Source organism: Aspergillus udagawae, assembly GCF_001078395.1.
Source record: "Aspergillus udagawae IFM 46973 DNA, scaffold_2, whole genome shotgun sequence".
NCBI lineage: Eukaryota > Fungi > Ascomycota > Eurotiomycetes > Eurotiales > Aspergillaceae > Aspergillus > Aspergillus udagawae.
Genome location: NW_025091265.1, coordinates 524022 through 536586, shown reverse-complemented (window position 1 = coordinate 536586; position 12565 = coordinate 524022). Strand labels below are relative to the sequence as shown.

At 51.0% G+C, this 12565-nt stretch overlaps 5 protein-coding genes across 5 annotated transcripts; 3 read left to right on the top strand and 2 right to left on the bottom strand.

Annotated features, from left to right (window-relative positions):
* Positions 1-835: 835 nt before the first annotated feature.
* Aud_002502 (arylsulfotransferase family protein) lies at positions 836-2831 on the top strand (the record flags this gene model as incomplete). The annotated part of the gene is made up of 3 exons (XM_043287470.1): positions 836-839; positions 910-1454; positions 1521-2831. The coding sequence occupies 3 exons, from the start codon at positions 836-838 to the stop codon at positions 2829-2831; spliced, it is 1860 nt and encodes a 619-aa protein (XP_043143405.1).
* A 255-nt stretch (positions 2832-3086) lies between these two features.
* On the bottom strand, positions 3087-4101 carry Aud_002501 (uncharacterized protein; the record flags this gene model as incomplete). The annotated part of the gene is made up of 6 exons (XM_043287469.1): positions 3087-3274; positions 3326-3409; positions 3461-3532; positions 3584-3643; positions 3697-3752; positions 3803-4101. 6 exons carry the CDS (start codon positions 4099-4101, stop codon positions 3087-3089), a joined length of 759 nt encoding a protein of 252 aa, XP_043143404.1.
* A 962-nt stretch (positions 4102-5063) lies between these two features.
* Positions 5064-6437, top strand: Aud_002500 (putative salicylate hydroxylase; the record flags this gene model as incomplete). Its single annotated transcript, XM_043287468.1, has 2 exons — positions 5064-5909; positions 5970-6437. The coding sequence occupies 2 exons, from the start codon at positions 5064-5066 to the stop codon at positions 6435-6437; spliced, it is 1314 nt and encodes a 437-aa protein (XP_043143403.1).
* A 365-nt stretch (positions 6438-6802) lies between these two features.
* Aud_002499 (alpha-ketoacid dehydrogenase subunit beta) lies at positions 6803-8096 on the top strand (the record flags this gene model as incomplete). The annotated part of the gene is made up of 3 exons (XM_043287467.1): positions 6803-7365; positions 7430-7992; positions 8059-8096. The coding sequence occupies 3 exons, from the start codon at positions 6803-6805 to the stop codon at positions 8094-8096; spliced, it is 1164 nt and encodes a 387-aa protein (XP_043143402.1).
* Positions 8097-8885: 789 nt separating this feature from the next.
* Positions 8886-11417, bottom strand: Aud_002498 (threonine/serine exporter family protein; the record flags this gene model as incomplete). The annotated part of the gene is made up of 1 exon (XM_043287466.1): positions 8886-11417. The coding sequence occupies one exon, from the start codon at positions 11415-11417 to the stop codon at positions 8886-8888; it is 2532 nt and encodes an 843-aa protein (XP_043143401.1).
* Between the last annotated feature and the right edge of the window lie 1148 nt (positions 11418-12565).

Here is a 12565-nt window from a genome sequence, read left to right as displayed (position 1 = left end):
CTACATATGTATCCCCGTTCCTTCATGACTAGTAAATATTCCATGATTGTTCTTCAACCTTAAAATGCTCAATGACCAATCGGCGCCTGAGGCACCGTCGCCCCAATCATGAATCGCAGTCGCGACGTGAGAGGAACATTTTGTCTGTACATTAGACTAGGCGCATTAAACTAGTTTTTAGCTAGCGCCATGGTGCCCGCTGCAAATCTCTCTTCTTGAAGTTGGTACGTGGTGGAGCTTACGTTTGTTGAGATGATGACGACGCCGGCTTGGCTGCTGTGGCTGGTTGGCCGAACGCCCGTTTTTAAAGTACTATGAGTACTCACTCTCGGGTTCCTCTTCGTCCTTTTATTGAATGCTAATGTGTTTTATCTCAGTGATCTTCTTATGATCATCTCCATTCCAGAAAGGGGTCACTCCACGGTCTCCGACAACTTCGTTTTCTTCTTCTCGGACTATTAAACCGATATGGACGATCAAACTGAGTTCTCCTCCCGAGTGGAGTCGTGCAATTTGCCGACGCTTGAGTCGTGGCTTAGAGGACTCGTGGCCGGCGTCATCAGCCGATGTTGATCACCCAAATCCCGAGACGGCTGTCTTGGGGAGTGTGGAGTATTCAGAATCTTCCAAACTGATTTGTTCAGGATTCGATGCTCTATCAAATAGTCTTTGGACTCCGCAGTTGCCAATTAGGGGAGCTAGCCCGCTGTGTCTTTCACAGACGCTATAAATAAGCTTGTCGTCCGAGGGAAAGATTCACAGACTCCTGACGATGAGAGGGGGAAACGAGTATGATAAAACTGCTCGAGCACCTCCAGCACTTGACCCTCTCCCCATGAGTTCGAGTCTCATATTAAACGTTAACATGTGAATCTTCATTCCGTTCTCTCCTCTGCAAGCTCTTCATAGACCTCTTCTCAACGTTGGTCAGCCGTGTCCCAATGTCCTCTTGGGCTTGGACTCCTGCCTGCCTTCGCCGCCACTTCTCAAGACGTCCTGAGCCTTCTCTCCAATCGAAATCGCGGAGCAGGTCCTCCAGCCTGATTCCCACCGTTGCTGGTGTCTCCGTTAGTCTCCTCTACCTGTTCAACGTCTTCGCCGTTCCTCAGCTGCTTCGATTCCGCTTTCGGCTCGATCTAAGCCCGTATGATCTGGGATTATATGGCTTCGGTCCTTCGCGTAGCTACATATCTTTCGAGTATGAATCTCCCATGGTAGAGATCGCAGAGTGGGGTTCAGGATGCGATCCGCGATACACATTTCTTGCTCCTCGTGGTGATTCGGTCGCCCACCCCGGGCCCGTCATTCTGGACGCTGAAGGCGAATTGGTGTGGATGAAATATAATTGGGATACAACGCAGGACTTCAAAGTACAGCGATACAATGGTGCAGATTACTTGACATACTGGGAAGGGACTGAAGTGGAAAGTCGTGGCTACGGGTCATGGTATATGGTCGGTGGCCTGCATCCAGTATCCTGGACGATGAGAAAACAAGGAAGCTAAGCTCACCATTTGCAGCTCGATTCGACCTACACCCAGAAATACCAGATATCCCCCGTCGGCAACTTCGGGGGCGGCGATCTGCACGAATTCCGCATCACAGAGCAGGGGACAGCCCTTGTTACTGTCTACGACCCCGTTCCCGCGGATTTGACTTCCATAGGAGGACTGGAGCTGGGTTGGATCCTAGATGGTATTTTCCAAGAGATCGACATCGAAACGGGCGAATTGCTTTTCGAATGGCGCGCGTCTAAACATTACCCCGTCAACAGCACCTACGAACCACTGGACGCAGCGGGGAAGGATAGGAATAACGCGTTCGATTACTTTCACATAAACAGTGTCGATAAAGATGAGCAGGAGAACTATATTGTTTCTGCGAGACATCTCCATTCCGTCAGCTATATCGACCACGTCACTGGGAACGTTTTGTGGACTCTGGGCGGGAAGTTGAACGAATTCACAGACCTGTCTGACGGACAGTCCACCAATTTTGCCTGGCAGCATGATGCCCGGTGGCACGCTAACAACACAGTCACGCTGTTTGACAACGCTGCGCATTCAAGCAGCGATCCCGACAGTGAAAGTCGCGGCATGGTCATCCAACTCGATATCTCTGGCCGCATAGCCGAACTACTCGCCGAGTACTACCATCCTCAACAGATGAGGTCCGTATCGCAAGGCAATGTCCAGATTTTGGACGAAAGTGGTCGGGCCCTGGTTGGCTGGGGCCACAGCGCAGCTTTTACCGAGTATACTGCCGACGGGGACCTACTCTGCGATGTCCACTTTGGAGCTTCGGCGTTCTTCTCCTTCGGTCGGGTCGTATCTTATCGCGCGTCCAAGGGTACCTGGGTCGGCAGACCACTGACAATCCCCGAGGCGGCGGTCATGGGCGACCATGTGTACGTGAGCTGGAACGGCGCAACGGAGGTTGTAGCCTGGCGACTGGAAGTCTGGGACACGCGAGCTATTGAGGAGAGCACGTTTGACGTGGTCGCTCAGTTCGCGAAGACTGGTTTCGAGACGGGGATTGAAATTCCCGAGGAACTGGGAAGCCCGCTTTTCCGCCTGGCGGCTTTGGATGCCGAGGGCAATGTGTTGGGTTACACCGAAGTCCTTCAGAAGGAGCAGGGTGCCGATGTGGATGAACTTCTTGACCTGCATAACTGGATCGTGGCTGCTGCTTTTGTTGTAAGTGGCGGGGGTCTCTTACTCGGTCTCTACCAGTGTTGCAGCTGTCGTCGAATCTTTCCCCGACGCCATCGTCGTCCGAATGAGTACCAGCTCGTGGGTTTTGGTGACAATGATGAGAACAATTCCGTTTGAGACACGAATTTCCTGCTTGGTCTACTCTAGACATCTCACTTATCTAGACTTGGTGTTCCTCTGGTAGATATCACTCACCGCACGGTATTCCCATGCTTGCTCCTATTTATACATATATTAGACAGATCGATATATACAGGTACATATATCAGATAATCACACCCCAGCCACTGTAGCACCACTGATAGTAGTGAAAGCTGTTCGCTCAGACTGTCCTCGGCGTTACCCCAACCCTTCTGGTGTACCAAAGCACTATCAATGTTCCTGGACACTAGCATCAGACGAGGAATCAAAGTCAATCTCCTGGGTGGCAATATAATCCGTATACCAAGTCTTGCCGTTATCAGTCGTGGCAAAGCCAGCGTCAGTAGACGAGTAGAGCGCCATAGTCTTGCCGAATGATTCATCAGCAGCGCTGAGGGTGACCGTCAGGTTGGTTATGTCTGCCAAATTAGCTTTCTTCCATGCCGCAGTACTTACCAGGAACTACTTACCGTAACCTGGCAAAAGGCCGCAGTTGCCTGAGCCGGTGTAGCACTCGTTCGACGAGTAGAGATATTTAAGGCCGTTGTCCAGGGCTGTGGCGCCTTCAGTTAGTGTCTATTAGCTGACAGACGGATCATGCTTACCGTCCGATTGCTGCGAGATCACCCCGCCGTTCATGGTGACAGTCTGGTAGACCTTGTTGTTCTCGACGGAGACTGCGCCGGTTAGTGTTCGTCTAGCTAGCTGAGCTGCTGCGAAACACGTACTCTCAAAGTCGAGTTTGGTCTTTGGTGGCACAGGTACATACGCCTGCCCGACCTGACCGTCTGTACGCACTCAGCAACCAAGCCCAGTTGATACTCATCGGAAAGAATCTTACCGGGAGTGTACGTGCTAGCAGCCACGCACCACTCTGTGTTGTTCGCGGAACAGCCCCTATTACCTATTGTCAGCTTAATGTCTAGTATATGAAGTGAGAAACATACTGAGACTCTTGGTCTGGAGACCAGTTTAGCAGCGGCTGGTACAAGTTCGCGTTTGCGTCGCCGTTCGTGGAAGAGGCTCCCACCCAGACGGAGACCCAAACCTGGTCGGAGGGTGAGGACACCTTCACGCCGGATGGGACATCCGGTGGGACGAGCGAGTAGGTCGCCTTCGTGATGGAAGCGCCGGTTGGAGGACCGAGGTAGAAAAGGCTGTTGCCAAAGACCCAGGAGTCCGCGGGCATGGAGGCCGTAGCCCCCAGGGCTAGGGTTAAGGGAATGGAAATGTATGCGTAGTGCATTCTGGATATTGTTGCGGAAATGTCAAGATAGAAATGAATGTAACGGTACTGAAGAAAGAAAGGATGTAGATATCCAGATCTACTGTGATTACAAGAGCGATGATCGGAAAGAGTGCGAGAAGCCGGTATATAATTATCACCGTCGAGATGGCAATGCAGAAATAGAATCTGCACTAAGCTCCATATTAAGTCAATCTAGTCGGCCAGTCTGCTGATGACCGTCGTATCCGTAAATTTTTCCTGGAATTGTCCATTGTTTATTGTATTTTTGTACTTAGTGCGAGACTCCCGAGACAAATTCATCACTCTGAAACTGAGTCCGCCGCTTCTGACTCCATTGCGGTCAAGATGAAACAAGCTTAAGCTGTCGGAATTCGGCTGCTTCGGAGGGATGATCTTAAGCTATATTAAACTCGTCTTCTGAGGAGGACGTATTTCGTACCCCTAACGATAATATTATGTTGCCCCTCTCCTGGGTTTTTGCGATGCATCGGAACATCATAGCAAATCCTTCCCCAACCCCTTTTCTCTGGTCGGCCGTGCTTAGCAGTCTGGAACAACTTAATGCAGATTGACGACCATTCTGTCCACATGGCGAGTCAGATTGACAATTTCACACAGTTGTATTGATTGTCAGCATAAATAAACACCAAAGAAGGACTTAACCATCAGGGCCACTGTCAACCCCGCTTTTAGCGGGATTGACATGCTGCAAGTATGCGCCTTAGCTTTTGACACTCGGACACTTTCACGACGATAACGATCGTCCCGACTAATTGGGCTGAATAGCCAATGAGTGTTGCCTGCGTCTGATCACATAAGCGATTGGTGACTGCAAGTTGCAGATGTCCAACCGCCCCTGTCCCTCTGAGTCTCTCGTCTCTCGTGGTTTGGACAGCTCTGGGCGGTGACTCGACAAGAGAAAGAATCTGCAGAGTACTGTACGACAGCAATTCCGCAACATGGCCTCAGCCGAAAAGAAGTTTACCGTCGCAATTGTAGGCGGCGGAATCGGAGGCCTCACGCTGGCCGCAGGACTCTTGCGCCGCAATGTGCCTGTTCAAATTTATGAGGCCGCTCCGGAGTTCAAAGAAATCGGGCTGGGTTTGACGATAGGACCGGCGGCTCACCGTGCGATGCGGTTGATTGATCCCCAGATCCGCCAGATATACGATTCACTCATCACGACCCATGCCGACAGTCCTGGGTATGAGCGTTTCAAACAGACCTGGTTTGAAGTTGTCTGGGCGACAGGTCCGAAATCTGGGCAGATACTTATGGACTTGAAGGCCTTGCCGTCAGGGCAAACCACGGTACGGAGAGCGGATTTCTTGGACGCCTTGGTTGGGCTGGTTCCACCTGAGATTGCGCATTTTGGAAAGAGGTTGATCAAGCTAGTTGAATCGCCGACCGGGGTGGATCTGTCCTTTGAAGATGGTACCTCTGCAACTGCAGATGTGGTGGTCGGTTGTGATGGGATTCATTCAAGAGTCAAGGAGTTTATGCTACCGGACGAGTATGAGCAGACCATGCCACGGTACAGCGGAATGTACGGATATCGCGCAGTCTTGGACATGGAGACCATGGTCGAAGCGGTCGGTGACCACCGTGCTCGAGTAGCGACCATGTATGTTGGCGACGGTGCATATGGGATCTCGTATCCAATCATGCACGCGAAGAAGGTTAATGTAGGTCTCTATATCCTGCATGATAAGTGGGAAGACGAAGCTTGGGTTCGTCCGGCTAGCAAGGAGGATATGCGGAGGGACATGAATCATATGGGAGATTATGTCAATCGGCTGGTCGAGGTATGCGGGAAATAACATCCAGTTTTTTCAATGTCTCCAGCTGATAGTGTAACATGATAGTATATGCCGGATCCCTCGCAGTGGGCTATATTTGATCATCCGCATTTGTCGACCTTCGCAAGATCGCGTATAGCGATTCTCGGGGACGCGGCTCATGCTTCCACCCCACACCAAGGAGCAGGAGCAGGACAAGCAATTGAGGATGCACACGTACTGGCAGAGCTTCTTGGGGATCCCAGAGTAATCGAAGCAAGAGACGTCATCGCAGCATTCCAGGCATACGATGCCGTACGACGGCCGCGCAGTCAGAGGGTGGTAACCAGCAGCAAAGAGAACGCATTCCTGTTGTGCTTACGCCTGGATGGAGTAAAAGATGACGAGGAGAAGTTGAGATCGACCTTTCAAGAACGGTTACGGTGGCTTTGGGATATTGATACCCAGGACCAAGCGGAGAGGGCAAGGCGGATCATGCTGGAGAGGATGGAACAGATGCAGAACAGACACAATTGGGTATCAATGAGCGAGTAAGGTAGAATCTCTGCAAATGCACTTGTTTGAAGATGATTCTCTCCAACAAATCCAGTTTCCTTCGGCAGCTGACATGTTACGATCACCGTAGCTGAGACGATTTACAAGAAGAATTGACCAATGAGCGGCTGCCTGAGGATTTCGGCACCAAAACATGCGCCAGGCATCCAGGCACCAACGCTCGGCTACCCGCGGCGATTCTCCAGATTCCCCGCATGATGAAATGAGAATCCCCCAGCCTGAGAGACTGCCGTATAAATCGCCCAGGGGAATGTTCCAAGAAAGTCTTTAATTTTGACCTCTCGCGGTCATTTTTCTGTATTTCCACCCTCCCTCCCAACTTCCCGCCTACTACCCATCCAGAAATGGCTTCTCTCCGACCCTCTGTCAAGAGGTTATTACGGCAACCGCCCTGCCGGTTGTACTCGGGCGCTCCATCATCCTCATCACGGCTCAATCTACCCATCGACTACAAATCCACGCCTCTCCTGCACCATACCTCGTCCTCACTATCAAGCGCTCTAGAGCTCCCCGGCTCGACGACCAGCAAATCACTCAATCTATACCAAGCTATCAATGCCGCGCTGCGAACCGCCCTTGCTACGGATAACAGGGTGATGCTTTTTGGCGAGGATGTAGCCTTCGGCGGAGTGTTTCGGTGCTCGATGGACTTGCAAACAGAGTTTGGATCTGAGCGTGTATTCAATACCCCGTTGACGGAGCAGGGTATTGTAGGGTTCGCTATTGGAGCTGCAGCGCAAGGCATGAAGCCTGTTGCCGAGATCCAGTTCGCAGATTATGTCTTCCCTGCATTTGACCAGATTGTAAACGAAGCTGCAAAGTTCAGGTATCGAGAGGGAGGCACAGGCGTGAATGTGGGGGGAATGGTAGTCAGAATGCCATGTGGTGCAGTCGGACACGGCGCCCTGTGAGTTGAACCCGCTATCATGTTGCTGCCCTGTAGCGATTGCTAATACAGTCTCGGAGTACAGATACCATACACAATCTCCCGAGTCGCTTTTCGCCCATGTCCCCGGTGTCCAAGTGGTTATGCCTCGGTCTCCCTCACAAGCAAAGGGCCTCCTCCTGAGCGCCATCTTCCAGAGCAACAACCCAGTCATCTTCATGGAGCCCAAGATTCTGTACCGCGCAGCAGTTGAGCACGTCCCAAATGAATTCTACACAATACCGCTTAACAAAGCCGAAGTGGTCAAACCAGGAAATGATGTGACAGTCATCTCGTACGGTCAACCAATGTACCTCTGCTCTGCCGCCATTAGTGCTATCGAAAAGGACATTGGCGCCAAGGTTGAACTCATCGATCTCCGAACAATATACCCTTGGGACCGACAAACTGTCCTCGACAGCGTGAAGAAAACCGGACGTGCTGTCGTGGTGCACGAGAGTATGATCAACTACGGCGTCGGTGCTGAAGTTGCTGCTACCATCCAAGACGGCGCATTCTTGCGCCTGGAGGCTCCAGTGAAGCGAGTGGCTGGGTGGAGTACCCACACTGGCCTTACATTTGAGAAACTCATCTTACCTGATGTCGCGAGTAAGTGATCTCCAACCCCCTTTCTATTTATTCATAATGAGCAAGTCGGTTGCTGACGCATATCAGGAATTTATGATGCTATTAAGCAGACACTGGAGTACTGAGCGTTTGCATGGTTCCAATAGAGAAATAGAGCATATATGTGCCCTGAGAATGCTTTACATTTCAACAGCAGAATAAGCCTTAAGGTTCTACCGGAGTGCTTCAGAAAGAAACAGGAATCGATTGAAGTAGTTCCAATACCCCCCTATACCAGTGGGTGTACGAAATATATACTCGTCTGAAACCTACCTTGACATCTTAATTCGAGAGATGTTCAGAAGTCGGAAAACCTGCAATGGGGCTAAGTAGATTACGTATAGATTTCTTAGAACAATTGACTAGTAAAATGAAACTTTCTGGGCAAGTGTTTTAAACGGCTCCGTCTCTTGTACAGCTCTGTATTGTCGATCGTATTTTCTCTCCCGACCCCCTTGCTGTCCATTGTCCCCCCTTAAATCATGTGTTATTTACCAAATATGCCAAATTTGGAAGTCATCTTTGGCCAATCATCGGCAAGCCTTTCAAGCTAGCAATATCGCTGCCACAGAATCCTGGACATCCCGACCTCCATGCCACACTAGCGACTTTCCTTTTACGGTAATCATTCTCGTAAGTATTTCAGAGCCGTCGACGACGACACTTCACTATTCTTTCAAGAGCCTAGCATATCCTGAAGCTAGTAAAAAAAATATAACACCTCATAATTAATATATTCATCAGAAAGCAATCATATCTATATGATGTATCGCCAAGTACTCGCTCAAATGTAGGATATCGCAAACCGTAAATACAACGCCCCATAACAAAATCCCAAAATCGCTACAAAATATCATGTCTGTAGCAAGAAATGACTAGAAACTGAAAAGCCCACTCCGGCGCTTTCCAAACGGGTATACAACTAGCGCCGCAATGAACAATCCCACAGTGATACCGATCGCCACCTGGATCATACCGAAACCTAAGCTAGCAATAGATGTATCCTGGCTGGGCGTGTCGGTGCCATTGCCGCCTTTATGCAGATTCTCCCGGACTTGATTAGCATAGTTGATGCCGGCGATCAAGGAGCCCGAGGAGGCCAAACCCGACGGCACGAGGACGAAGATACCCGGTAGAATGGCGGTGGCCGCGTGACCGTGCCATAAGCGGCTATAAAGATTGCCCAGGATGCCGAGGGTGAATGCACCGACGGTATTGGCGACTTCAGAGCGGGAGCCGAGCTTGGTGGTGCTGAAGTAGTTGGTGATGTAGCCACAGGTTGCGATGAAGATCATGACGGGGACTTGTTTCCATTTGGCTTGGTTGATGACAGCGAGGCAGATGACGAAGACGGGGATGAAGATGAAGTGTTGTATGTACTTGCTGCCGTAGATGGAGAGGTCGCGGCAGGTTGTTTCGGAGGTAGCATTGCCGTCAATGAGGCCGTAGACGGTGGTGCCGACTGTGATGCCGTAGCCGAGGAAGAGGGAGTAAATTATAGCGAAGACCATGCGGATGGAGCCAGCAATCATCTGGTGGGATTGGAGTTCAAGACTGCTGCACAGGACCATGAAACCGGGGAGGATCAGGGCGATGGAGGATTGTGCCAGAGCGGAGAAGCAGAAGAGAGACTGTTTTTGGCCGTCCACAGTTATACGGATCGAGCCGAATGCCCGCGCCAGGAACGAGGTCAACACTGCTGCTGTCACTTCAAACACATTGGAATAGAGAGTAGATCGGGGAGATATGACGTGTTGCATCAGACCGACGAGCGACCCAAGAATGAAGATGATAGGCATGTCAATGGGCCGGGCGTCGAAAGCGAAGGGGCCGACCGCGGCGCCAGCCAGACCGTAGACTGGAACCAGGACCCATTTATTAAAACGCGGTTTGCGCTTCATGATTTCGTCAAGTTCCTGGATGGCTTCTTCGACTCCGATCAGGTCGTGAACGACATTTTTGTAAACATTGTGCGTTTCAGCCAATCGTCCTAGATCGACACCTTGCACCGAACGAACCAGCTTGACTTCGGCTGTTCGAGTAACAGGGTCATCGAAGGACATGATCATACAACCAGGCAGATACAGAAATTGTCCCTCGACCTCCAGGACCCGCGCCGTCATGGTCATGTACTCCTCCAATCGGTGCGTCGGCGCGCCATACCGCATTAACGCACGGCACAACTGCATGATATACCGATGCCGTGCCAGGATCTCTGCAATATGCACGGTCACTTTGATTTCATCCTCCAACCGGTGCTTGCGATATGGCTTCTTCCTCCCCCGCTTCTGCTGCTGTGTCATTGACAGAACGTCGGCGGAGGATGGTAGGGTGGCCCGACTTAAGTTCATCGATGCTTCCACAAGGGAAGCAGTCGATCGATGGTGTGGTTTCTTATACCATTTCAGTTTCTCCTTCTTAGGGGTGAGTGCACCCGACTTGGGAGTTGCCGATCCTGACTTGGGCGTTGTGGCTCCCGAGGACATGGGAGAGCCATCGTCGGAATCATCCGTGGCCGACAGACCATCCTTTTCATTCTGCGCAGCCTGCAGCTTAAGCAGTTGAGACAAAATGCCGCCTCCTCCACTAAAGGAGAGCGGACGGTACGAATCATACCACGAACTGGGACGCTCGGGAGTGCTCTGGCCAGAACGTTGGTAGGCAGGTTTCGGTTTGCGATGGCGCAGATTATTGCGTTGAGTCATCCGTCGAACAAGACGGTGCGCCTCCGCACTGGGGTTGGGTCGGTTCTCGTCGTCCGTATTGTCGCCCATAGGCATGCGGTACTCGCTATCAAACCTGCGTATCGGCATCCCCTCTTCCAGGTCCTCCGGTAGAAGGGAGACTCCCAGCGCCTCACCGTCATCCAGCGGTCTACCCAGGCGTTCTCCCAAACGGACCGTCTTTTGCCTAATCAACTGGCCTGCCTCCTTCCATCTTTGTTTGACAGACTTCGATCGGTTCGCTGTTCGCTCCCTGGCTGTGGAGTCTTCGGAGATGCGTTCGGGCGTAGAAGGCGGATATTGGGCGCTGGAGTAACCCGACCCATCATATCTCGCGGTTATATCTGTCTCATCATCGAACTGCTCTGCTTTTAGCATATCGGTAACATCCGTGGATCGTGGTGCGGAATTGAGCAGCGTCCGGGAGGAGCCGTCGGAGGTATTCGAGTAGACTCTCTCGGTAGTCTCGGTATTGTCGGCATCGCGATGTTGGCTGAAAGATCGAAACCTCACTCGATGCGGTCGTGAGAGTTCGCCAGGTAGTCCCAGGTGGTGACTCCCGGCGTTGACCGGTTGAGAGCGACTGCGGGCATGACCGTTGCGGTCCTCAACGGTGTTTCGCTCTACAGACTCTGGATTCGTGAGCAACTCGTAACTTTCGTTATCATGATGAGTCTCCGACATTGGGAGGCAAATGCACTCCAGATGTCAATTATCGTTGCAGTAAAGTTTGATGGGAATGCCAGGAAGAGAGTGTACGGGGCAGAAGACCATGAACGAATGTCTGGATGAACGGTGGAGGAACGGATAGAGATTAAAGGACTAGTCACCGTACAAATACATACGATGGATGGCACAATGAGATGACAAATTGAGGAATGCAGTGGTGTAAATGGGTTAACGAAAGGCAGCGAGAAGCAGAGAGGGCTGGCTGAGTGGAGAGAGGAACCAGAGATAAGACTGAGCGGAAGGACGTGGGAGAGGCGAACCAAAAATAAGTCGAGTCTAGAACAGACTTTCTTCATCCCAAAGATAGGAAAGTTTTGCAAGAGCTGAAAAGAAGCCATTGACTTTTAAAGAAACAAGTCAAGTCTCGGTGCCGAGCTCATTGTTGTGAGGTTGACGAGATGACAAGAAGACGATGATCTCATGGTGGAGGGGCATGATTGCCCTGTCAGTGTTTCGGAGGGGTCTTGGACAGATGATCCTTATCAATAGCACTCTTACTATGGTTTCTCTTCTCGACAATTTACAACAGTTTCAATGCGGCACAAGATCGCTATGTTTTACTAAACTGGTGATTGTTGATTAAGGTACTGTTGTAGAACCCAACCAGTCTACTACCTATCCTCCGTTCCCAAAGAGGCGGCTCGATCAGCAGTGTCAAAGGACTCAATGCTCAAAGACCCAAACTCAATGACACTGCAATCCACGCAACCGGTGGAGAACTATTGGCACAATCATGATACGTAGATAAAGATGAATAAGATGCTCGGCTGTGGGTCGGGACTCGGAAGTGGCGAAGATGACAGAATCACAACGAATCACCGACGCTGTGTGGAAGCTGCATAGAAAATCTCTGACTCCCGAGTCTTGCGCCGTGGCTGCAGCGGGCTCGACCGGGAATGTGGACTGTTTGACCATCCTGATGGGCTGTTGAAACCTTGTCAAAATCCTAAAAGGTAGCCAATTTACCCGTCAAATTATCCACCTCAAGCAGATCACCATGTCCACAGCAAAGAGTCCAGACTCCAGATCCGTGCTACCTGCCTATGGAGTACTCTCGCAGGATCAACGAAACAGATCAACTTTGCATCAAAACGTGTTCTATT